At 31.7% G+C, this 23,609-nt stretch overlaps 3 protein-coding genes across 4 annotated transcripts; 1 reads left to right on the top strand and 2 right to left on the bottom strand.

Annotated features, from left to right (window-relative positions):
- Positions 1 to 1,249: 1,249 nt before the first annotated feature.
- Positions 1,250 to 3,016, top strand: LOC135144112 (V-type proton ATPase subunit S1-like). Its single transcript, XM_064076110.1, has 2 exons — positions 1,250 to 1,557; positions 1,601 to 3,016. The coding sequence occupies exons 1-2, from the start codon at positions 1,290 to 1,292 to the stop codon at positions 2,365 to 2,367; spliced, it is 1,035 nt and encodes a 344-aa protein (XP_063932180.1). The 5' UTR covers positions 1,250 to 1,289; the 3' UTR covers positions 2,368 to 3,016.
- Positions 2,257 to 8,619, bottom strand: LOC135144058 (pancreatic lipase-related protein 2-like). Of its 2 annotated transcripts, none has more exons than XM_064076006.1 (9): positions 8,408 to 8,619; positions 8,249 to 8,367; positions 8,043 to 8,201; positions 7,750 to 7,998; positions 7,428 to 7,698; positions 7,267 to 7,379; positions 3,052 to 3,220; positions 2,638 to 2,971; positions 2,257 to 2,583 (listed from the first exon to the last, which is right to left on the bottom strand). In XM_064076006.1, exons 1-9 carry the CDS (start codon positions 8,520 to 8,522, stop codon positions 2,508 to 2,510), a joined length of 1,605 nt encoding a protein of 534 aa, XP_063932076.1. In that variant the 5' UTR covers positions 8,523 to 8,619; the 3' UTR covers positions 2,257 to 2,507. The 2 variants fall into 2 exon arrangements, with proteins under 2 accessions (XP_063932076.1, XP_063932084.1); XM_064076014.1 differs by having other exon boundaries at positions 8,249 to 8,355.
- Positions 8,620 to 8,703: 84 nt separating this feature from the next.
- On the bottom strand, positions 8,704 to 23,597 carry LOC135144134 (GTP-binding protein Di-Ras2). The gene is made up of 3 exons (XM_064076129.1): positions 23,232 to 23,597; positions 22,778 to 23,035; positions 8,704 to 11,085 (listed from the first exon to the last, which is right to left on the bottom strand). The coding sequence occupies exons 1-3, from the start codon at positions 23,367 to 23,369 to the stop codon at positions 10,891 to 10,893; spliced, it is 591 nt and encodes a 196-aa protein (XP_063932199.1). The 5' UTR covers positions 23,370 to 23,597; the 3' UTR covers positions 8,704 to 10,890.
- Between the last annotated feature and the right edge of the window lie 12 nt (positions 23,598 to 23,609).

Genomic DNA, 23,609 nt, shown 5'->3' with positions numbered 1-23,609 from the left:
ATCTTTTTTTCACAAGAAGAAGCTTAAAACATCTCTTTAGAAACTAATTGAGTTGGCCATGCTTTAATTTTATTATGGCGCCATCTGTTAACGGGCTATAGAATCAACCTGTGACATGTTTCATAACCTAACTTTAAGGTAGGGGGGAAATCATATCTTCATATATGTATGTACATTTTATGTATTACAAATAGACGATAACTTATTTATTAAATGCATGTTCTTAGAAAAAAAGAAAAATTCATAAAAACTTACGGGAATAAAAGAAAGACAATTTAAAACAAAAAAACCTATCCTATGTTTAAAACCAATAAAACAAATGTTTTTTTTACACTCACATCACTAGTCACCATTAGGTGTTTTTTTTAAAGAACTATAAATGTATCTTTTTCTTTTCGTTAAAATTTTGCGTCTAATTACTCGTATTAAATATGCATATATGCCTGTTGTGTTTATTTTATATGTGCTTTGTTTGGATGTGTCATGGGGTTTACTTTCAACCCTAGAGGATGTAATCTGTGAATCGATTTTTTATTTAATCCATTCTATGTAGTCTTTGTTAAAAATTCTTGATAAATTGGGACGTAAGTAATTAAATGTTGCTTGTTTCCTTGCTGGTAATTCTGGTACTTATCCAGATATCGTTCTTAGTTCAAGACATATAGAATTTGATTTTTAATTGAACTAAAAGCACTAGATTGCGTGGCAAAAGTGGAACGCACGGTTTCCAGTCAAAGTCAAATTTGCCCAAATAGATTTTTGTAAATTTCTAAAGAATCCCGCGTCTGCGCGAAACGAACAGTTTAATTATATAGTCCAGAGTATAATATGCGGCAGGTTTTTGAGCATAGAGATGGGAAATAAATCCAGATTTTTAACAGTTTTTCCGTCTTCAGAACGGAGGAATAAATTACACGCCTCCTTACTTTTTATTAATTTTTAGTATATTGAACAGAATGATGGTAAAATTTTGAGTTTTAAATGAAATTTTCAAAATGCGCTCTTGCTCGGGATTATACTTGCTCTTTAATTCCAGAACATGATTAATCAAAATAATCTTGTTATTTTAGTAGAACCTACAATGCACATATTTTTTTATTAAATTAAATTTATTTATTATTACATTTTTAATTCGTCCGTTATACAAAGATTTTACGTAGTAAACGAAAACACAGAGGGAAAATAAAACTTTCCTTCAATTAACAATACACGCATCTGCTACCGCGCAACGTATCGATTTCCCCGAAATCATATGTTAAACGTCTTTTCGAACAAGAAGCGTTTTCAAAATGACAGCACTAGCACCGTTCATTTATACTTTGTTAATTTACACTTCAACCGCATCAGTTTTATTGTGGAGCAAAGATACAGTGGAAGTTTCGCCCCTCGACACATTCACTGATGAAGATCTCCTAACTTTGGTTAAAAAACTGGGAGACCCGGAACTGGTTATATACAAGAGCTCGTCTGAATTACTACCAAAATTTGAAGAACTTTTAGACGGTTACCACAAAGCTTATAACCCCAACGATGACATAAACATAGAAAATGCGACAGGTTTGTGACTTATCTCAAGTGAAGTATGAAATGTTCGTTTTAGAGATTTCAGGGTTAGAAGACTTGTCGCTTTTGGAAGCAAAACAGCAAGAGGATTTGTCTACAGGTGTTAAAATTTTATCGGTCCTTGTCGTTCAAAATATGCGTCGAAAGCGCGATGTGACGTCTCCTTCTAGCTCGACTGAGCCGTCTGGAATGTCTCCAACAGGACCAGTGTTATACAGAAGCCAACATAAGGATAGTTTTTACAGTTTGATTTATTCGTCGCAACCTCTGCTTCTGAGGAGTGCAAATTCTACCATAGAACTAGGAGCTAGTGTTTCTGCAACTATTGCTATACAAAGCAAGGATTCGTCGTCACGGCTCGACACAACTATTTTAGTTGGAGAGGAAAAAATCATTCTTCAGTTCACTTTCTCGTGGCAGAACACGTACTGGTCTTTAGCTACCGTGAAAATGAAGAGCACCATGAGCAATTCTTCTACTAATTTGACAATCACGGAACCTTTTCAGGTTCCAATACGTTTTTCGTACCATTGTAACGGCATAACGGTTTTTGCTGACGCAGACAGAACAACCGAGTTACTCATATATGATATGCAAGCGCAACCAGATTCGAAAGATGGCGCTTTTGGCGATGTGTACGATTGTGTAGATTTTACTACAGCACCTATATGGTCGGGACTTTTTGTCACAGCGATTTTAGGACTAGGGTTAATTATAGCGCTAATCGCAATCAGCGAAATTAAAACGATGGATAAGTTTGATAACCAGAAGACGAAACAACTAGCCATTACTGTTTCAGAGTAATCTTTATTTAATAAATAATACTTAATTAAATATTTACAAGATGTTTCCCTCATTGATTAGGACGGCATACATATCAACTAATGCAAAAACTACAACAAACACATTAGTTGTTATTTTTAGAGGAAAACTTCATTCAAACTTCAACAGTATGATGGGATCATGAAACTTGGTTTTGAGTTCTGAAGAGGTTTTTTATCTTTAGGACACACCGTGATGCTAGAAAATTATTAAATATAGTAGAATTGGTTACAAAAAGACACTATTTTTTACCTTTCTCCAATTTCAAGAGCGATTATATTGATGAATTCTACGTAGATCATAGGTACGGCCAAAATCCTCCACGTTAATGGGTTGAAAACGCTATTTTGATGTTGCCATTCCACTTCTACAGCTTTTAGTTTTGAAATTTGGTCGGTCGGAACTATTGCTGTGTATATTTTTCCGGGCTCGTGGTAGCCACCTTTGTTTAAAGGTGCCGAGATGGTTTTGGGACCTTTACCATCAGTTGTAGAATGCATGGTGAAAACTAATTGGCCGACTTCGCCTCCATGTCGCACACTTTCGTCGGATGTTGAAATTTTTACTGTTACTTTGTAATGAGCTCCTATGATGAATGGTTAATGAATTAAATAAATGTGTTTTTATAAAAGAGCTATATTATTATCCGCGTTAAAAAATACTTACTGCAATAAGGTCGTTTTTCTCCTGTTATCAAATACATTACTAGGTTAGTATCTGGCTTAATTAATTGTTTTCTGATTAAGTCGTTGTAATCTTTTCGCCCGTGATAACCAAATCGGATACATCGTTCGTTTCTCCTGCCACAGTCAAAACATTTCCCAGCCAAGAACTCCTATAATTCAAGTGTTATTATAGTAAAAAAATGGTAGCACCATAACCCATAACTGTTATATGGAGGGGATGATACAATGAAAATAAGAATTTCCGCTAAATCAATGTGTGCGTCGCGAAAACTCCCACTGGATATTTTATTAATCATAACACATATAGTTATTGAGGTCTAATTTCATGTTTTCACTTGTCGGTCGTCTGTTGTCTATTTTATTACATAGATAATCTCCAAAATGACTGGATTGATTGTTGTACATTTTTATATACAGTGTGATATATCGATATCTCATTAATAATTATTATTAGATATGGAAAAAAAGTCAGAGACTACGTTGTAGGCATCCACTAAAATGATTATAGCCTATTCAGAGTATTTTGTTTCTGAGGTATAGTACACAACATTGTTTTTTTATATAGAATATCCTATATATTTTTACATACTCTTATTAACTAACTTTTTCCTAAACTGTATAACCAAAGTTTATTTTTGAAATTTCTATCCAACGTTGCCACGTTATTAATTTTTTTAGCAATGCAAGGGTCCACAAAAAAAACGCAATAACGTTATTTTTAAGATCTGTGTTACAATATTTAATTTATAGAAAGGTAACGTACAGGCTTTGTTATGGTATCAATTAAGTGAAATATTAATATAGTGTTTAAAAAAACCTTTATAATTTTCAAATATGAATACTTCAGTTTTTCACATAGAACACCCAGTATTTTATTATTGCACTTACATTATTTTTTATAATCTTAGTAAAGGAGTTCAAGAACTATCGACTTTAAATTTAACAAAAAAGAAAGAGAACAGAAAACAGAATAAGATGCAGTAATAAAATACAGGATGTTACAACACTCCGTATATTAAACCCCATTTTATTTATATCACAATACAACGCGGATTTTGTAATACAGATTTTAAAACTAACACTACTGAATTTTTTTGTCAACCGTTGGAATAAGGTAGCTTCATGGCATTGGAATTTTGAAAATAAACTATGATTATAAAGCTTAAAAAGAGATCAATCAGAATATCACAAAAATATCTAGGATATACCATTTGAAAAAACTAAGTTGTGATTTAAAAACAGATCATTCTGTATAGTTGAAAATAATTTTAATATAATGTATGGTCTTCAAAGAACTGTACAACTTTGGTCTTGGACTTTTTTCTATTCTTCATAATTAATGAGATATCGAGGAGTGAGTGCTTAGTGACCCACCTTGTATATATTTTAAGAACACTGTGTAGATGCTAGAACGCAATACAAAACTTATCACTAAAGAATTGATGACATCATCTCAAAATGTTTTTACTAGTAAATTTTATTCAAATGTACAAATTAATATGCTTTTGGATCTTTGATTTATTAATCTTATTTTTAACCTTATGCATGTATGTTTTTGGAAAAAAAATTAAAATTGTACAAAAAAAATTGCAATTTAATTTAGAAACTACCCCCAAAAACTTTGAAGATTATCGTGAACATGGTAAAATGGCACAGTTTAACTTGTTCATTCCTTCCAATATTTGACGTCATAACAAAATTTTATGATTTTGGCATGAAATTTCTAGTGATAATATGCACCTTTATTTCTGGTTTAAAAGTTAACTTTGACAATAGTAACATTGGTTTAATGATACGAACCAACGATTATTAAATTTATTCATTCTTTGCCTCTAGAAAGTTAATGACGTCAGCGCAAAAAATTATTAAATGTTTGTTAAAAAAATGTTTTCTGCCATGCAACGTTGCTCTGCTTTAGTAATAAATTAATATTGAACTCTGTATACAGGACATTAAAAAAATGCTCAAAGTCAACAATTCCAGAGTTTTTTTTTTTTTTAATATAAAATTTGATATGTGAAATTTTATTTATTTTTTCATAACCCCTTTAAATTAAAAAATGTCCATGGAGATGGGATTTGAACCCATGATGGCCTATTGAAACACGTGGAAATTATTGCACATCCATTTTTGTAAATAATTGCGATAAAAAAATTAAAGCTGACTCATAAACTACACAAGTACAGGAGTATCTCTATTTTTATACATAAAACATTTAGATGATATTTACTAAGCAAAATCCTGAGGTGACGTCATCAAATTGTTGGTGAAAATGATTATGTTAATTTTAGTTAGCGTTTCACCATCTAGCTTACGATCGGGAAGTAAAACGCTCATGAATGAATCACCAATTTTATTGATTAAACCAGAAATGATTGATCTAATTTTCCAAAAATTCTGTGAACACAGTAATATTTTTACTTTACTTTACAAAATAGCATACTTCTGCACTTGGGGTTTATGAATCCGTGTTGAGTTTTTAGTCTAGACATCCAGATTTTTAGAAAAAAAAAATCAAAACTGTACAACAATATTTTGCAATTTATCTTTAAAACTACAAAACCGAATCCTCTGAAATCTGGCAAACGTTTTATGGTTATTGTAAAAATGGTAAATGGTTAATCAAAATTATTCAATAAATCCTACCTCAAATGTGCAAAATGTTATGAGTCTACACTTGTGTTTATCAAGCATTTTTATACAGGGTGATTAAAAAAAAATTCTAATAGAAACACTCACTTGAAACATTTATTTACTTTAACATTAGACACATATCTTGATTTTGACTTATAGTGGTTATCATAAAAAAATTGGTCGAGCAGTTTAGGAGATTACGTGTTTAATAAAAGACGATACAGACAGACAAAGAGACGGAAACGGGAGACTACTTTTTTCGTACTATCGGGGTCATGAAATGTCGAAAAAACCTAAAAGTGGCAATTCGTCCGATGAACTTCGCTTGCGTTCGGGGAGTAATAAAATAAAGTTCTCAAAATCAAATAATTTTTCAAAAAAGCTGAATATGTCGGTCGTATTATACATAATACACGGTGGAGCGAAATTCTGTCTAAATAACCTTAGACCAATTTTTTGTGTTAATACATATGTAGGCATTATCGCAATTATCAGAAGAATAAAGTTTATACAATTTGAATCAATACATTTTGAAATCTCATTGTTATTTTATTTGGTGGGATCTAAAATTTTTAGGAATTCCTGGATACGAAGGAATCTTATATTTTCGTTTATGTTATTGAATTTTCAATGGATTTTTTAAAAATATTTATGAGATAATTTACCTTTCAGAAAGTATATTTTACAAATAAAACAATAATAGAGCAAATGTTGACAGAAATAACACAAATACGAACTGAAATAGTATCACTTAGTTTTAATTATCTCAATTCATACAGATATCGACGAACATTATTACTATATTTACAACAATCAATAATCGTTATGTAAATAATTGTTTACGTTCCAGGCTCAATTTATGACTATGCCGCCTTTCTGAAAGATTGACTATACTATGGACAACGAGAAAAAATTGTCACTTATTTCAACTTTGAAGCAGTACACACACAGTCAAATCTGTGTGCAGAAATAATTATCCTGCTGATAAAAAGAAATTTCCAATATATGTATCAAGTTTTTGCATTTTAATACTAAATCATTAATGGATCTATCCAAATTGTGCATACAGGTATATATAATGTTTTTAATTTATCCCCATTATTCTTTCTTTTATTACTAAAATCAAGATTAAGTGCTCAAAATAATTTTTTTTGTATAATATGTACGTATAATATAATAGAAATGTGTTTCACTAAAATTATCTGAACTTTCATTTGTAAATTTTTCAAAATTTAGTTAGTGTCATCGTTTTTTCACTTCAGATGCGTATAGTGGTCACATATTTGCGATTAGTAGACCAAGTCGAATAAAAATATAGATAATAATAAGGCACAATTTTTAAAAGACAATAAATGTAGCAGTAAAATTAACAAATATTAAAAATCATTAAATGGATATTTTGTGCTTAAAGTTTATTTTAAATTATGTTAAACTTGATAACTTTACTTTCATTAACTTCAAGTATCATGTGTACGAATTTAATTTTGATTTCCTGTCAGTTTTTTATGCAACGCACGCCACATCGCCCCAATATCAGATCGCTTATAACAAACATATTTACCTCATATGAAGGACACCTCACTGTCAAATATCGACACCCTCCCTTCGGTTTAATACTTTCAAAAAAAATCTCATGGCTTCTCAAATGGTTGCATCCCAAGTACCTGCGTATACCTAAAACCCCAAATTAGTAATAAGAACCCATCAGTTGTGAAAATCTACCCAAGAAGAAACTTCCTTTTGCATCTGCAATGTATTGAGCCACACTTTTACCACACCCCGGCTGGTTACTACCCCCATTAGGATAGTAATCCACGTGTCCAATTTTTTCTATTATTCCTAAACCTCCTCGAATAAAGTGACTGGCGTCGGTGTGGACCACATCCACATAATAGGCGGCACTACGATCCAACCGAATGGGCGGTTTAGCGTTGGCGAAGTGCGGTTCGGCTGGGTCTAGACCACTAATACGTCCTAGCGTTAAATTATAATTCTAAAACACACTACTATGTTCTAAATGTCAAGAGAAATTTTGCCCGAATACCTGTTGTAAGGCATATCCGACGTAGCCACACATGTGAGCCCCCAGAGAGTGACCAACACAGTGCACGTGATCCAATTTTTTATACCCTGTCTTTTTCGACAGTTCGTATATGAGATGGGTAGTTACAGCTCCTACGAGCCTGATATTCGCCACCGCTTGCGTGTAATGGGGCCCAGAACCCCCATGCCAGTCCACAACGATCACCGAGCAGTCCTCAAGGTCTAAAAATTCGTTGGCCATTTCTAAAACCTACCTAAAGTTTTTACGAGTTTTGACGGGGTCACTCTGGTTACCCAAGGGATTCCGCCGCCTTCCATGTACCCATGTGCGATCACATAAATAGGCTTGAAGAAATCGATGTCTGAGTCCCCGAAAACGTCGAAGTCGTTTAAATCGAGCACATATGACGGCGTCCTATGTTTTCTAGTGTAGTAGGGAAACCTCGGCTCCGTCTTCAAACTGTTTGTTATTTTTGTGTCACATGTTTAGTCACACCTACCTTTTCTAATTCTTCGGGGAAGAGCGAAACCGGTCGATGTTCGGAAGTCCACGGTGGCGTTAATTGAAAACACCCGTAACTACCGTAGCACTTTGAAGCGTTGTTGGCTGGAACAATACCTATAAATCAAATTGGTTTGCCACTCACTAGCTAACTAACTTTTTCCGATTTCCATGAAGTAGTAGTTGTAGGAGTCGTCTTCGTTTTGGTAGTTGCTCTGGTTCATTACGAACATGAGAGTTTTTACAAAAATGGACATGTTGGCCGGCTGCATTGTGAATTTTGGTTATGCACAGTGCGGATGTTGTTCAAACTTTTGGTTTGACGAACCGATTATAACGGAACTGAAGTTCTTATCTTGGAAACAAAGTCCGGAGGTCAATCGGGGCATTTTTCCATATTTTGTCTAGTCGCTCTTCGTTTGACGTACGAATCCCGAGTCAAAAAAACACGAATGTTTCGTAATGGATTTATTGTTAATAAAACTGTGTTTACAAACAAATTCAACATCACAAAATGAGGAATGTAAAAATTTGGATCATACTAATAAAAACAATTAACACTCTATTATTAGATGCAATATTAACAAGGAAATTATTTTAGGATGGGACTAACATGTAGAGAGAAGAAGTACATTGAAAGACAAACGATAGAAATATCTAAGAACTCGATAAAAATCTAAATGTCAGAGATAAAAATTTAATGGCGTCCACCTCCATAGAAAAGAGTGACAACTTCCTAAGGACTATCTCATAACAATTGGCGATTTCTCCAGAAATAACTATAATTACTTAATGTGTTTGACGTCGCTTATACCTATTTGTTTAACACATTCATATCACCGATCTCCAAAATTAAACACATTAAATAATAATAGCCCGATAAATTAAGCTACTTCCTACAATAAATATCTAAGTTTACTTAGTTTCTAGTTACAGATAACAGTTACGATTGAAACAAACAACTTGTTTAGAATTCTTGCAGGAGTGCATTTCTTTGAACACGATTATTCGTTTTTTTCTTTTAAATTTATACACAATGTTACTTCTTTAATTGAACTTTTCCTCGTCCGTGTTAACGATAACCGTGACCTTTCGAAAAAAATTCCCACGTCAGAGGCAAATTATTGCATTTAATTGATATTTGAGGCTGATAAGTAAGTCACGTTGTCACAATTTTGTATTTTGGTAGACATGAAGTTCAGCGATGGCCCACCTTGTCTTTTCTAGACTGACCTGACATGATGGAATCAATGTTAGGGTTTATGATACTTACAGATGCGATTCTGTTGATACTAAAAACTATCGTACTGAATATTCCATAGGAATTTCTAGCATTTATTCTACCAAGTGATGTCAGTCTTTGTTTTATTGGTACACAAAACAAAAAACACCAACATAATAAAATGATTGATTCAGATTGAGCTGTTTTTTTTTTTTAATTTTTTGGGTAAGTATTTTGAGTAAAACGACTTGAAATTATCTACAAGTATACAAATTTGTTCCTTAAGTTCACTATATTAATAACAATTTTCTAGTAAAATAAAAGTCAGTTGTTAAAAGTGACTTTTATTTTAGTACTGCTAATAAAAGCGATTTTTCCAATTTTACGCAATAAATGTAGTAAAATGGCTTCTACCGAGCAAAGTCAAAAGTATTTTTGAGTACATTTTTGCTACACTATTTTTTTAGTTCTTTATATATTCGTTGCATAAATACGTTTATAAATCGATCACAATTGCAGTTCATATAGTGAACACTATAAAGCGTGAATAACAAATATTAATAACACGAACAATTTTTTCCTTGTTTTAATGTTGCTTAGCACCCAGTCTAAAAATGTTTAAAAGTGAAAACCATCAAAGCAATTCAAACGTGCACTGAACAACTAGCTGGTCCGCTATTAAATTAAACTATCACATAACTAGGGATCACAAATAATTTATGGAATTACGTACGATGAAGTGCTTTGATGGTGACAGCATTAATGAGTATGCACGACCTAACCTTAACTCACAGCATAGTTGTCGCTAAACCTACTTCAACATTTTCGCAAATGCATACTCTAATGCCTATGAAATGTAATAATCATTAGCGTCCTACACTTCGTAAATCTACATCTCTTATGATATGCTATTGTGACATGTGATGTGTATGTAAATGTAATTGAATATAGCACAAACATATAAATAACGTAGCTTTTCGTATTCAACAACATGTGATGGATGGACCCGACTGCGTTGTTAGTTATCACGTGATCGAAACCGAAAAACATGAACGGTAAAACGGTGCTGTTTCTCTTTTTGCAAACATCAAACGATCGATGAAAAACGAATCAATGTAAGTGCCTGCAGTCGGCTCTTAACAAATTAGGACCGAGCAAGTGAAAATGTGCGGTTATATACAGGACAAAAACATGTAGAGTAGCTAATATTGTCCACAGAGATGGGCACTTTATCGGTTAACAGTCAACAAGGGTTACACGCAACGGAACGACTTCCCACTTGCCCGGCCATTAAAGCTTGGTCAGGTTAACAAGACGATTTTATTTCGTGCTATTTACAAGACGCCGCTTGTAAATATCAGAAATTGCCTACGATCTTTGCAAAATTACAAGACAGCTCTAATACGCCATGCGCGCTCTTACATCAGGTCACATTTGTCTTTGGCGACTCGACTGTTGGCCTTGCCTCCAACTTGGAGACTCACGTTTCGAGATTTCTCCAAGTTGAGAAGCTCCTGGAATAGCTGCTTCACGTTGTGGTTGGTCTTTGCCGACGTCTCCATGAAGCTCACGCCCCACTCCCCGGCCTGACCTTGGCCTTCGGATGTACTCACCTACAGAAAATATAATAAGATGATACAAGTCCTAAAAATGCCACACAATTTTAACAAGTGCAGCACATACGATTGTCGACAAAAACAGAACCCCAATAAATATGAAGTTGCATTTGATTTTAGTGAAATAAATTTTAAATTTGTTTTTAATATGCCAAGCTTTGGAAATAAATAATTAAGATTAAGAAAAACATCCTCTAGTTGGTACTGAAGAAACAAGGAAATTTTTCCATTGTCTACTATTCGCAACGGGGAAGGAATTACAAATTTAGTGTCACTTGCATTTACATTTAATTCTAATACTCCACGCTTACTTCATTTGGAATTTATCAATGTTTAAGTGACACAAAATACGTTATGGTGTATAGTAACTGTTATCGAAATTTTATAAAATAACATATTTCCATACTTGTGGTTTATGAATCCGCTTGGAGTTCTTTCCCTAGGCACCCAAATTTTCGCAAAAAAAATCAATAACAAACTTTTATATTAATATAAGCGGTAACGATTACTATATGCGGCTTGTTTATATTTTTTACTTTTAATACATATGAAGCAGTCAAATGACAGCAAAATTATTTAAACAGAACTTCCCTATGATTGAAATGTGCTATGCTATAAATATTTGGTTAATAAATAATTTTGTGGTGACGTCATGAAATTTTGACTAGAGACAAATTCTAATACGTACAGATTTTCAAAATTTTACTACTATTCTGATTTTTTCAAATTTCATGTTTTTGGGGGCTTTTATGATTGTCATCTTTAAAAATGGTGGATGCGTCCGCACGAATCCGCAAATTTCTCAGCTATTTGTGGACATACAGTAAAAATGAGCAAATATTCATAATCCTGTGAAATTTTCCAACAAGCTGGAGGTCTCCGTAGACCAATTTGTGTAGTTTTAAAATTTTTCTAAAAATGGTGGGTGCGTTCAGATGAATCTCCAATTTTCTCAGTTATTTGTGGATATATGGGAAAAATAAGCACATGTTCGTAGCATTAAGAAAATTTTCGACAAGATGTCTTTCTAGAGCTATTTTAAAAATTCCACCTAAAAATTATGGATGTGCCTGGATAAATCTGCGATTTTCTCAGTTATTTGTACACATATAGGAAAAATAAGCACGGATTCGAGATCCTGAGAAAATTTCTAAAAAGATAGACGTCTCCTAGACCGATTGGTATTGTGTTAAAATTTAGCTAAAAATGGTGGATGCGCCCGGATGAATACCCGATTTTCTGTTATTTGTGGGTACATCGCTAAAATAGGTACAAATTCTTAATCTAAAGAAAACTTTCAATAAGATAGATGTTTCCCTGGGCTGATTTGAACAGTTTTAAAAATTCTACTTAAAATTGTGGATGCGCCTGGATGAATCCGTGATTTTCTCAGTTATTTGTGGACATTCATCAAAAATTAGCACTGAAATCGAAAAATCGAAAATTTAAAATATCGAAAAATTGAAAAATTAAAAAAAAAAGTGAAAAAAGGATGGAAAATTTGAGAATCGAAAATATAATAAATCGAAACAAAAAAAAAATCAAAACATTGAAAAATCGAGTAATCTAAAATTTAAAAAAACCGAAAATTCAAAAATTGAAAAAGTAAAAAATCGAAAATTGAATCGAAATTTTCGAAAAATTGAAGAATCGAAATATTGAAAAATCCAGAAATTAAAAAGTCGATAAACGGCCATGTCGAAAAATCAAAAAACTGAAAATTTAATAATTGAAAAATCAAAAACTTGCAAATTCGAACAATTCAAAAATGGAAAATGGAAACACTAAAAAATAGAAAAACTGAAAAATCGATTAGTCGAGAAATCGAAAGTCAAAATTTAGAAACGCCAAAATTGAAAAATTGGTGAATCGAAATGTTTACAAATCGAAAAATTGAAGAATCAAAAACGTGGGGAATTGAAAACTTTTCGTAAAACTGTAATATCGGAAAATAGAGAAATTGAAAAATAAAAAATTTGAAAAATTCCAAAACTGAAGTACCGAGAAATGGATAAATCGAAAAATCAAAAATTTAAAAATTTGAAAAATCAAAAACTGAAACAACGAAAGATTGAAAAATTGTAAATTGAAAAACTGAAAAATCAAGAAAACAACGAGAAGTCGAAAAATCGAGAAAAATTGTAGAATTTAAAAATCGAAATATAAAAAATTTTTAAAATCGAAAACTCGAAAAAACCAGAAACATTGGATATTTGTAAAATAAAAAAATTATTAAACTGTAAATCTGAAAAATTGCAAAATATGTGATTTTTTGTTATTTGTGGATATACAACAAAAACTTTGCGATTCTGAAAAAATTTCCAATAAGAAAGACATCTTCTGGACCGATTTGTGTAGATTTAAAATTTTGACAAAAATGTGGATGCGCTCGGATGAATCACAGATTTTTTGTTACTTGAGGGCGGGCACATCGCAAAAAATACGTACACATTCCTAACCCAAAGGAAATTTTCAATAAGATAAACGTCTCCCTGGGACGATTTGAACAGTATTACATTCCACTAAAAATGGTGGATGCGCTTGGATGAATCTGCGATTTTTTGCGTCATTTGTGGATATACATCACAAATCAGCACTGATTTGCGATCTTGAGAAAATTTTCGATAAGATACACATCTCGCCGGTCCGATTGTGTAATTTTAAAATTTTGATAAAAATTGTGAATGCGTTTGGATGTATCTCCAATTTTCTCAGTTATTTGTGGATAAATGGAAAAAATAAGCACATATTCGTAGTACTAAGAAAATTTTCAATAAGGTAGGTGTCTCCCTAAAGCTATTTTAACAGTTTTAAAAATTTTACCAAAAATGGATGCGCTTGGATGAATCCGCGATTTTCTCAGTCATGTGTTGACATAAAGCCAAAAAAAAAAAAAACACTGATTTGCGATTCTGAGAAAATTTCCAAGAAGGCAGACATCTCCTGGAGCGACTGGTGTAGCGTTAAAATTTTATAAAAATGGTGGATGCGCCCGGATGAAGCCCCGATTTCTGTTATTTGTGGGCACGTTGCAAAAAATAAGTGCAGATTCCTAATCTAAAGGAAATTTTTAATAAGATAAACGTCTCCCTGGGGCGATTTGAACAGTATTAAAAATTCCACTAAAAATGGTGGATGCGCCTGGATGAATCCGCGATTTTCTCAGTTATTTGTGGACATGCATAAAAAATAAGCTCTGATTTGCGATCCTGAGAAAATTTCTGGTAAGATAGACATCTCGCCGGGCCGATTTGTGTGGTTTTAAAATCATGATAAAAATTGGTGTAAAGAGTTTAGACAGTACTTCCCTCCCTGTCGGAAACGTGACGACTGCATGCCTATTATGTTTTTTTTTCGCAGTAGATTTCAAAGCATTCGGTTTTGTAGTTCCTGAGTAAACCATTAAAATAAATTTACGCATTCATTATTTTTTTTTTAGTCACCCGGTATATGCAAAATCAAAAAATATGAATGGAATGATAAACGACAAGAAGAGATTCATCATATTTTGTACATTTTAGATAGGATTTATTCAGCAAAATTTTGTGGTGACGTCATAAATTTTTTAGGGGGGATGAGTAAATACATTTTGATTAAAAACTTACCACGCTTATGATAACTTTAAAACATCTTCAAGATTTCAAAGCATTCGGTTTTGCAGTTCCTGAGTAAATTAATAAAATAAATTTACGCATTCATAAATTTTTTTGAGTCACCCTTTATATGCAAATCCAAAAAATATGAATGGAGTGATAAATCACAATTACAGACTCATCATATTTTGTACATTTTAGATAGGATTTATTCGGCAAACTTTCGAGCTGACGTCATCAATCTTTTGGAGGAGAAAAGTAAATATATTTTGGCTAAACACTTATTACGCTCTTTACAACTTTAAAACATCTGCAAGATTTCAAAGCATTCGGTTTAGTAGTTCCTGATTAAATCGATAAAATAAATTCACGCATTCATTAATTTTTTTGAGTCACCTGTATATGCAAATCGAAAAAATTGGAATGGAATGATAAATCTCAAGAAGACACTCACCATATTTTGTACATTTTAGATAGGATTTATTCAGCAAAATTTTGTGGTGACGTCATAAATTTTTTAGGGGGACGACCAAATACATTTTGATCACAAATGTACCATGCTTATGATAATTTTAAAACATCTTCAAGATTTCAAAGCATTCGGTTTTGTAGTTCCTGAGTAAATCAGTAAAATAAATTTACGCATTCATTAATTTTTTTGAGTCACCCTGTATATGCAAATCCAAAAAATATGGATGGGGTGATATATCACAAGTACAGACTCAGCATATTTTGTAGATTTTAGATAGGATTTATTCGCCAAACTTTTGAGCTGACGTCATCAAGTTTTTCGAGGGGATAACCAAATATATTTTGACTAAACATTTATTATGCTCTTTATAGTGTTAAAACATCTGCAATATTTCAAAACATTCGGGTTAGCATATTCAAAATTAAATTGCAAAATGTTGTTTCATAATTTTGATTTTTTTTTCCAAAAATCTGGACGTATCAGGTAAAAACTCAATTCGGGGTCATAAACTACACGTGTAGGACTATGTTATTTTATACTATTTAAGACCCATTTACTATGTACAATTTTGAAGTGACGTCATCGCATTAGTGGTGGGGATGATTAGACAAATTTTGGTTAGCGTTTTACCATCTACATGATATTTCTAACATAAGTAAAAAATTTCACAACAATCGGTCCAGTACTTTCGGAGATTATCTATCTAATAAAAATCCGGGACGGCAGACAGACGGAAATGGGAGACCTATTTCTTCGTCTTCTAGGGGCCATGAAAGATCGGTGCTTCCGCTCGGGAAGTAAAAATTGTGGATGCGTTCTGATGAACCCTGATTTTCTGTTATTTGTGGATATACCAGGTGTTTGGAAAATGGCGGAATAATTCTCCGCTGCGCTCTTAACATTCGACTAGTGAGTCTGGGGAAAATAGTAAAAAAAATTCATTCTCACATTTTGGTGGTGTTATGATTTTAAAATTGGTTCTTTTGATACGTTTAACAACTAAACAACATATTCATTATCATAATAACTAGTAATAGAATGTACAAAAATATGGTTGTGTTATTTTTGTAATAATTTGATAAAATCCCATTTGACAACAATGTTTGCCTGATATAATGCGAAGGTACAAATCAGCACAAATCGAATTAGCAGTTAAAAATGTTTGACGTATCAAAAATTGTCAAAGTTTCCAAAGCCCTACGTTTAAAATGTTCGTAGTTAATTTTAGGTCCCCTGGTGTTTTATTTTCGGATGAATTTAAAGGAATCTGGTGTTTTATTGCTGGATAAACCTGCAAAAATCTTTTAAGCTTTTAGTGTTTTATTTTTTACGAAAAGATCTTGAGTACCGCAGTGTTTGGGAACCCATGGTGAATTCTTTTGGGAGCCCATGGAGATTTTTTTATAAATTATTTAAAAGAATTTTGGGAGATTTTGGTGTTCTCTTTTTGAAAAATTCTGATCTGACCTGTTTTTGAGTTAATTTTGGGGCCCGTTTTTTTTTTTGAAAAATTTAAAACAATCTTGAGGTTGTAGGTATTCCTGTTTTGGAAAGGATTTGAAAGTGCTTTGGAGCCTGTGTTTTTTCTGATAATAATTTAATAAAATTTCTTAGAGGATACGTCATTTGCTAAAAGCAGTCTTATCTTAGCAGATACTAGCCCCGCCCGCCCACCCTCTATTTTCTTAGAGAATATGTCATTTGCCAAAAATCAGTCTTAACAGGTACTTGCCCGACCCACCCACCCCCTCTTTTCTTAGAAGGTATGTCATTTGCCAAAATCTGGCTTATTTTAGCAAGTACTAGCCCCACCCACCCTCTCTTTTCTTAGAAGGTATGTCATTTGCCAAAATCAATTTTATCTTAGCAAGTACAAAAACTGATCAAAATTTGGAAACATTACGACCTTATTTACAGCGTGTTATTGAAAGGTACGTACAAAATAAAATCGGCAATTGGTCTCGAAGTATGGGTGCTAAAAGTTAAAAAACGTTCAGGTAAAAGTGTTCTCCTTTTAGAGATAAAAATTATTAAAATTTCTGTCCAAATTCGTTGTACGCCTCTGATAAAAAGATCATCTCTCGTTTCTATAGCAACATTTACTCTTGACAAAAGTTTTATTGTTACAGTTGCTAGGATTTACTAAAATAAATTAATTTTACCTAATTTATCTCTCAGTAGCGTCTAAAAAGGTTGGATAAGGGTTAATTTTCCCCTTACAATTTTGATAACACAAAATAAGTTTTTCAGACTTCTTAGACTTTGCGAAGAACAGTCAATTTTATTGTACGTACCTTTCAATAACACCCTGTATATGCACAAGGCAGGAATTTTGACGATCTTCTCTAGTGTTTAGTTGGTTATGCTTTAATGGATTTTTCTTTTGTTGGTTTTGTTTTCATTAATGTTATTTTGCTTTATTTATTAATGAAAAATAACAGCTTATTTTATTAATAATAATAATGCACAACAATTAATGACTACTGGTTGTTGTGGTTATTGTTCTAAAAAAAATAAAAGGTGGATTTCAGTCACTATCGTTACTAAGAAATCAGAAAGTAAGCCCGAAGTATTCACGCACTAGTTCCGTGTATATAGTGTTGCTAATTTTACTTTTATAAAATTACATTTTTTTCGTAATCTACATCATAAAGAATTTTTTGTTACTTTTTTGGGACTCCCGAAACGCCCACATAACGCACTGATGAGTTAATCCGCCATTTTCCAGATCCTAAGAAAATTTCCAATAAGATAGACGTTTTCTGGGCCGGTTGGTGCAGTGTCAAAATTTTGATAAGAATGGTGGCTGCGTTTGGATGAAACCTCGATTTTCTGAGTTATTTGTGGGCACATCGCAAAAAATAAGTACAGATTCATAACCTAAAGGAAATTTTCAATAAGATAGACGTCTCCCTGGGCCGATTTAAACGGTTTTAAAAATTGCACTAAAAATGGTTATTTGTAGACATATAACAAAAATAAGCACGGATTCGAGATTCTGAGAAAATTTTCAAAAAGAAAGACATCTCGAGGTGCAGTGTTAAAATTTTGCTGAAAATGTTGGATGCGCCCTGATGAATCCCCGATTTTCTTAGTTATTTGTGGACATTCAGCATAAATAAACACAGATTCATAATTCTGAGAAAATATCCAGTAAGATTAATTTTGATTTAATCAATAAAATGCATTTTCTTCATTCACATTTTTTCAACACCCTGTACAAACAATTCTATGCTACATATGGATATATTATTAAACCACAATAACCACTATAATTTTCAAGCGACGTTTACTCGAGAATATTTTGAGGGCGGATGAGTAAATGATTTTTGAGTAGCAAGTTCGATAACTTTAAACTATGTGCAAAATTTCAGAGTAATTTGTGTCGTAGTTTCCAAATCTAATTTTTAAATTTTGTTATACAATGATAATTTTTACATACGCATGCATGATCCACCGCAATTTTTATTTTAACTTCCATGAATTATCACAACAAAAAATAAAATTCGCAGAATCTAATTTTATAATTTAACTAAAAAATTTGATCTCTTTCAATGCTTCAACGGTGAAGAAAGTTCCGTCTTAACAACTTTAAAGTTAGACTAATTTTGTGACATGTTTGACTTTGAAGTTCAGTTTTGTGATACACTCTTGCCCTTTTTCATATAAAAAGTGTTAAATAGATCATTATTTAACATATCCTTGTAGTTGATGTATCGTAAAAAATTTTCATTAAAAAAAAAAAACTATGATGCCATAACCATAACACCATATTTCAACGAGGTTATATGTTAAATATAAATACAACAGCATTTTCAATCTCGAAATTATTATTAAAATTGGTAAATATTAAAATTTTAAAAATCTTGTGGAGCGAGCGAGAAGTTGTATAAATGTGTAAACGCGTTATGTAAATTAACATTTTTCAAACATTTAATAATAAAATTCTTTTCTAATTTGGCATTTCCATTCATCGTCAAAACGCTTACTTTTAACAATGGCCATATCAACAAGTTTATTACTCATTCACCATTCACTGAAAGCACACAAAACAAATGAATTGAATGACATCTAGCACGGCGTCAGTAAACTAAATTAAATTAGTTGGTCACTTAATTAAGAATACACCACATAAACCAAACCGAGTGACATTTAAATCACGTGTTACTAGCGTCCTAAAACACTGATTTAATTTTTCGTTATAAGTATTTATAAATACGTAACATTTAAATAAGAAAACAATTACTAAAACGATTGGAAAATTGTTTGCGTTTGGATTAGTGTGAGATCCCTGGAAAAACCCTCCACTCTGGCATTCAACAAATGACAAGGGTTCATTTTTTGTGCGAAATAAATTAACAAAACGTTCAATCTACAATTCGTACATCGCAAAATGTGACGCAAGACTTTATAACTCATTCATGCCCCACGTAAATGTTGGATCGCTGGATTGACGTAATTTTTTTGTTTCGGTTTAAACCCCGCGTTTTTCACTGTGCTTAATTAGTTATAAATCCCCTTTGACGTTTCAGTAGATACCATATCGTACAAACGTAGGTCTGCTGATAAATAATTATTATGACCTCTCGTGTGTTCAATAGTAATGAAATGACAAATGTTAACTATATTGGTGGAAATGTCGTAAATGTGCGGATTATTTCTTGGTGAATTAATTCCAATTACGTAAGAATATTATCACAATTACAGTATATAATACACACGCTCGTCATGAAGTAGGTGGACAATTTATAAGAGTTATTAAATTACTACTCTTTCAATATAGACGTATTAGATTATCAGGAAATGAAGTTTTATTACTATAACAAAAAATGATTTCATTTAATTTATGATTGTTCACAAGCTTCACACTGGCGTATTATTATTACTTTATACAAATTTTAATACTTTAACTTATTTCATGATATTCAGAATGTTTTTTTTTTAATATTACAGCGTTTGTTACATTCTGCGAAAAAAAAACCAAACATATAATGACAACGGTCATTTCTTGGATCAAAAAAATCGGTCATTCCCGAAATTTTCGATTTGCAATTTTTCGTTCGGTTTTTTATTTTCTTTATTTTTATAATTTTGCGATTTTTGCAATTTCAATTTCTTAAGTTTTTCGTTTTTTCAATTTTACAATATGTAACTCTTCGAATTTTCATTTTAAAATTTTTCAGTTATTCAATTTTCCAATTTTTGGATGTTTCAATTTTTAGATCTTGCAATTTTTCGATTTTTCAATTTGTCGTTACTTTAATTTTTCAATCTGCATTTTTTCGTTACGGTTTTATTTTCTTTATTTTTTCAACTTTTCGGTTTTCCAATATTCCAGTTGTATTATTTTTCTTTTTTCAATGTGAAATTTTTCAATTTTTTGGTTTTTCAAATTTTAGATTTTTTAATTTTTCGTTTTTTCAATAGTCGATTTTTCAGTTTCTCGATTTTTTTTCAATTTTCGATTCGCAATTTTTGTAATTTTTATTTTAAATACGTAATAATGATAAAATTTTACACTTTTTCAATTTTTCAATTTTTAATTTTTGAATTTCTCGATATTTAATCGATCTTTCAATGTTACAGTTTTTCGACTTTACAATTTTGACGATTCCATAATTTTTCGATTTTACAATTTTTGGGTTTTCTAATTTTTCGATTCAATTCATTTTTTTCTCCTTTCTAATTTTTCGATTCATTAATTTTTTTGTTTGAATTTCAAGTTTTTAGATTTTTAGTTTTTCAATGTTTCAATTTTTCGCTTCTTTCCACTTTTTCAATGTTGCAATTTCTCGCTTTTTTAGTTTTTCGATTTTTCACTTTTTCGAATCATAAAAATTGAAATTGCAAAATTGTAAAATTGAAAATCAAGAACTTGAAAAATTGAAGAAATCAAAAATTGAAAACGATTAAAAATTGCGAAATTTAAAAAAACCTGAAAGTGCAAAATCGAAAAAACGAAATATGTATTGTAAAATCGAAATGTTGAAAATTAAAGAAATCGGAAAATCGGGGAATTACAAAATCAAAGATTAAACTTGCAAAACTGAATAAGCGAAAAATTATAAAATCGAAACATTGAAAAAAAAAAATGAAAGGACAAAACGAAAAATTGTGATATAAGATCGAGAAAATGAAAATTAAAAAATCGAAAAATGCAAAATAAAAATCATGAACTTGAAAAATTGAGAAAACAAAAAATTATGAAACCGAAATACTGAAAAATGGAAAAATTAAAAAAAAAACAATGAATTGTGATTTCAAAAAATTAAAAGTTGTTAAGTTAAAATAAAGATAATATCTATGTAATATTAAAGTAAATGTAAAGAAGCATGCTACATGTTTGTTTCAAGTGAGTTTTTTCATTACAAAATTTTGTCCTGACATCAACATTTTTGCAAAAACACTTTTTTGGATAGATGCAGTGTAATACTAATAATAACAGTATTATATTCCCAAATTTTCGAGAAAAAATTGATTTTAATCAATACAATAAACTGCCTCATTTATTTATTTTTTGGGGCATCCTGTATAAGTAATCTATGAGTGCATTCATAAACCATAGTTATAGTATAGAATAATAGATTTAGCCTGATTACGATCACCTTAAAACGTCTGCAAGATTTCAGGGCATTTGTTGTTATGCAATTTAATTTTTATTTATTTTTTTTTTTCCTAAAAATATGGATATCTATGGTAAAAACTAATCGCAGATTCATAAACCACATGTATAGGATTGTCTTATTTTATAAAATTGAAATAACATGTACTAATGTAAATTTTGGAGTTGATCTCATGAGAATGTTTAGCCAAATTTTGGTTAGCAGTTTATCATCGACAAAATTTTCCTAACACACATATACAATTTTACAACAATCGGTCTAGTAGTTTCGGATACGGATTCGAAGGTCAGACAGGCAGACATGAAAACGGGAGACTTATTTTTCGTATTCAAAGGATCATGAAACGTCGAGAAAACATAAAAGTAGCCAGTCGTCCAATGGACTCGATTACAATCCTTGCTTAGCTTACACTCAGGAAGTAAAATGGAATCAAGAAATGTCAAAATTCGTTTTTGTTAGAAATATTATTTTTGCGTTTTTAACGGGATTATTTTAACGAAATATGATGAATCTAACACAATTGCGTGCACAAAAATTATATTCAATATAGGCGAAAATTTTAGTTTGATAACAGGCATGAAAGTTATAACATAATCTACAATCTTAATTTAAATCAAAGTTTTTTTTTTAATCTAAATTAATATATTTCCATGGTGGATTAGGAAACAATAGCACAACTTCAATTTTAATGCAGTTTTTAAAAATGTTCGATCTATTTTTAGTTTTCTAGAATCTTTCATAATTTATCTCGTGATTTTTGGCTTGCAGTTTTTTAAACATTACCAACAATACAACAACATTTTTACAACTATTATATTATTTTCTATTACAAAAAATAGTGTTGACCATATGGCGCAATCATATATGCATTTTTCTGGCGTATTTAAATTTTGATGTGATTTAAACAGCAAAGAAATAATACGATTTTTACATTAATAAAATAATAACAACAGTATAAAGAAATTTATGTTTTGTTCTTAACCAAAGAACATGGTACTCACCTCTCGAAGTTCCGCACTTTCATCACATTTATTCCCAACCAACATGATGGGAATCTGACTCAAATCTGGTCCTTTCAATTCGCGTATTACCTCCCAAATGGGACGTAATTCCTCCAAGCTCTGTCGACTGCAAACTGAATAAACCAGAATAAAAGCATGCCCTTTACTTATAGACAATCTCTGCATAGCAGGAAACTGATGTGAGCCAGTCGTGTCAGTAATCTGAAGAGTACATATATTCTTGTTGCAACTTATTACCTAAAAACCAACCAACATTATTACAAGAACTCCAACCTCCACTCTAAACCAAAGGCAAACAACAACTTACCAAAAAAATAACAAGCGCTTAAATTATTACATCAAGTAACAAAACCAAGCAACAAAACTGAAATAAAAAATAAAATGAAACTATAAAAATGAGAGCCAGACTGTTTCAAACTGTGGCTTGACTTACTTGTCGATAGGTGTCTTCGATGGTCGGAATGTAGCTCTCCCTGAAGGTGCCTTTAACAAACCTCAGAACGAGAGAGCTTTTGCCCACACCTCCAGCTCCAAAGACCACTACACGATAATCATTGCTTTGTTCGGGCATTTTTGGAAAACTGGCTTGATTGCTTGAAAGAAAGAGGTTATATGGTTAACTGTCTGCGGCTGATTCTAGGGTTTAGTTGCTCCATTTCGTTGATTCAGTAACGCGAACCACTTCTGGCCGATGGTTTTTGCAAAATGAACTTGTGTTTTCGTTATTTTTGTAATAAATTTGACTAAAATTATGACGTCATTCTTAAACTAAAAATTTGTATTGATTGGCCACATCTAGCCACCTTGTGTC

This window comes from Zophobas morio, unplaced genomic scaffold, assembly GCF_036711695.1.
Source record: "Zophobas morio isolate AGI-343-1 ecotype UQ-CSIRO unplaced genomic scaffold, CSIRO_AGI_Zmor_V1 ptg000004l, whole genome shotgun sequence".
NCBI lineage: Eukaryota > Metazoa > Arthropoda > Insecta > Coleoptera > Tenebrionidae > Zophobas > Zophobas morio.
The sequence above is the reverse complement of the archived record's forward strand: the minus strand, read 5'-3'. Positions and strand labels throughout refer to the sequence as shown.

Bases quoted from the DNA above. Each gene is read 5' to 3' on its own strand.
- LOC135144112 (XM_064076110.1), top strand. From the start codon at position 1,290: ATGACAGCACTAGCACCGTTCATTTATACTTTGTTAATTTACACTTCA. The intron at 1,558-1,600 runs GTTTGTGACTTA...TGTTCGTTTTAG, and splicing joins AAACATAGAAAATGCGACAG to AGATTTCAGGGTTAGAAGAC.
- LOC135144058 (XM_064076006.1), bottom strand. From the start codon at position 8,522: ATGCAGCCGGCCAACATGTCCATTTTTGTAAAAACTCTCATGTTCGTA. The intron at 8,368-8,407 runs GTTAGTTAGCTA...TTTGATTTATAG, and splicing joins CTTCATGGAAATCGGAAAAA to GTATTGTTCCAGCCAACAAC. The intron at 7,699-7,749 runs GTATTCGGGCAA...AGTGTGTTTTAG, and splicing joins TCGGATATGCCTTACAACAG to AATTATAATTTAACGCTAGG.
- LOC135144134 (XM_064076129.1), bottom strand. From the start codon at position 23,369: ATGCCCGAACAAAGCAATGATTATCGTGTAGTGGTCTTTGGAGCTGGA. The intron at 23,036-23,231 runs GTAAGTCAAGCC...GTTGGTTTTTAG, and splicing joins TCGAAGACACCTATCGACAA to GTAATAAGTTGCAACAAGAA. The intron at 11,086-22,777 runs GTGAGTACCATG...TATTTTCTGTAG, and splicing joins AAAGTGCGGAACTTCGAGAG to GTGAGTACATCCGAAGGCCA.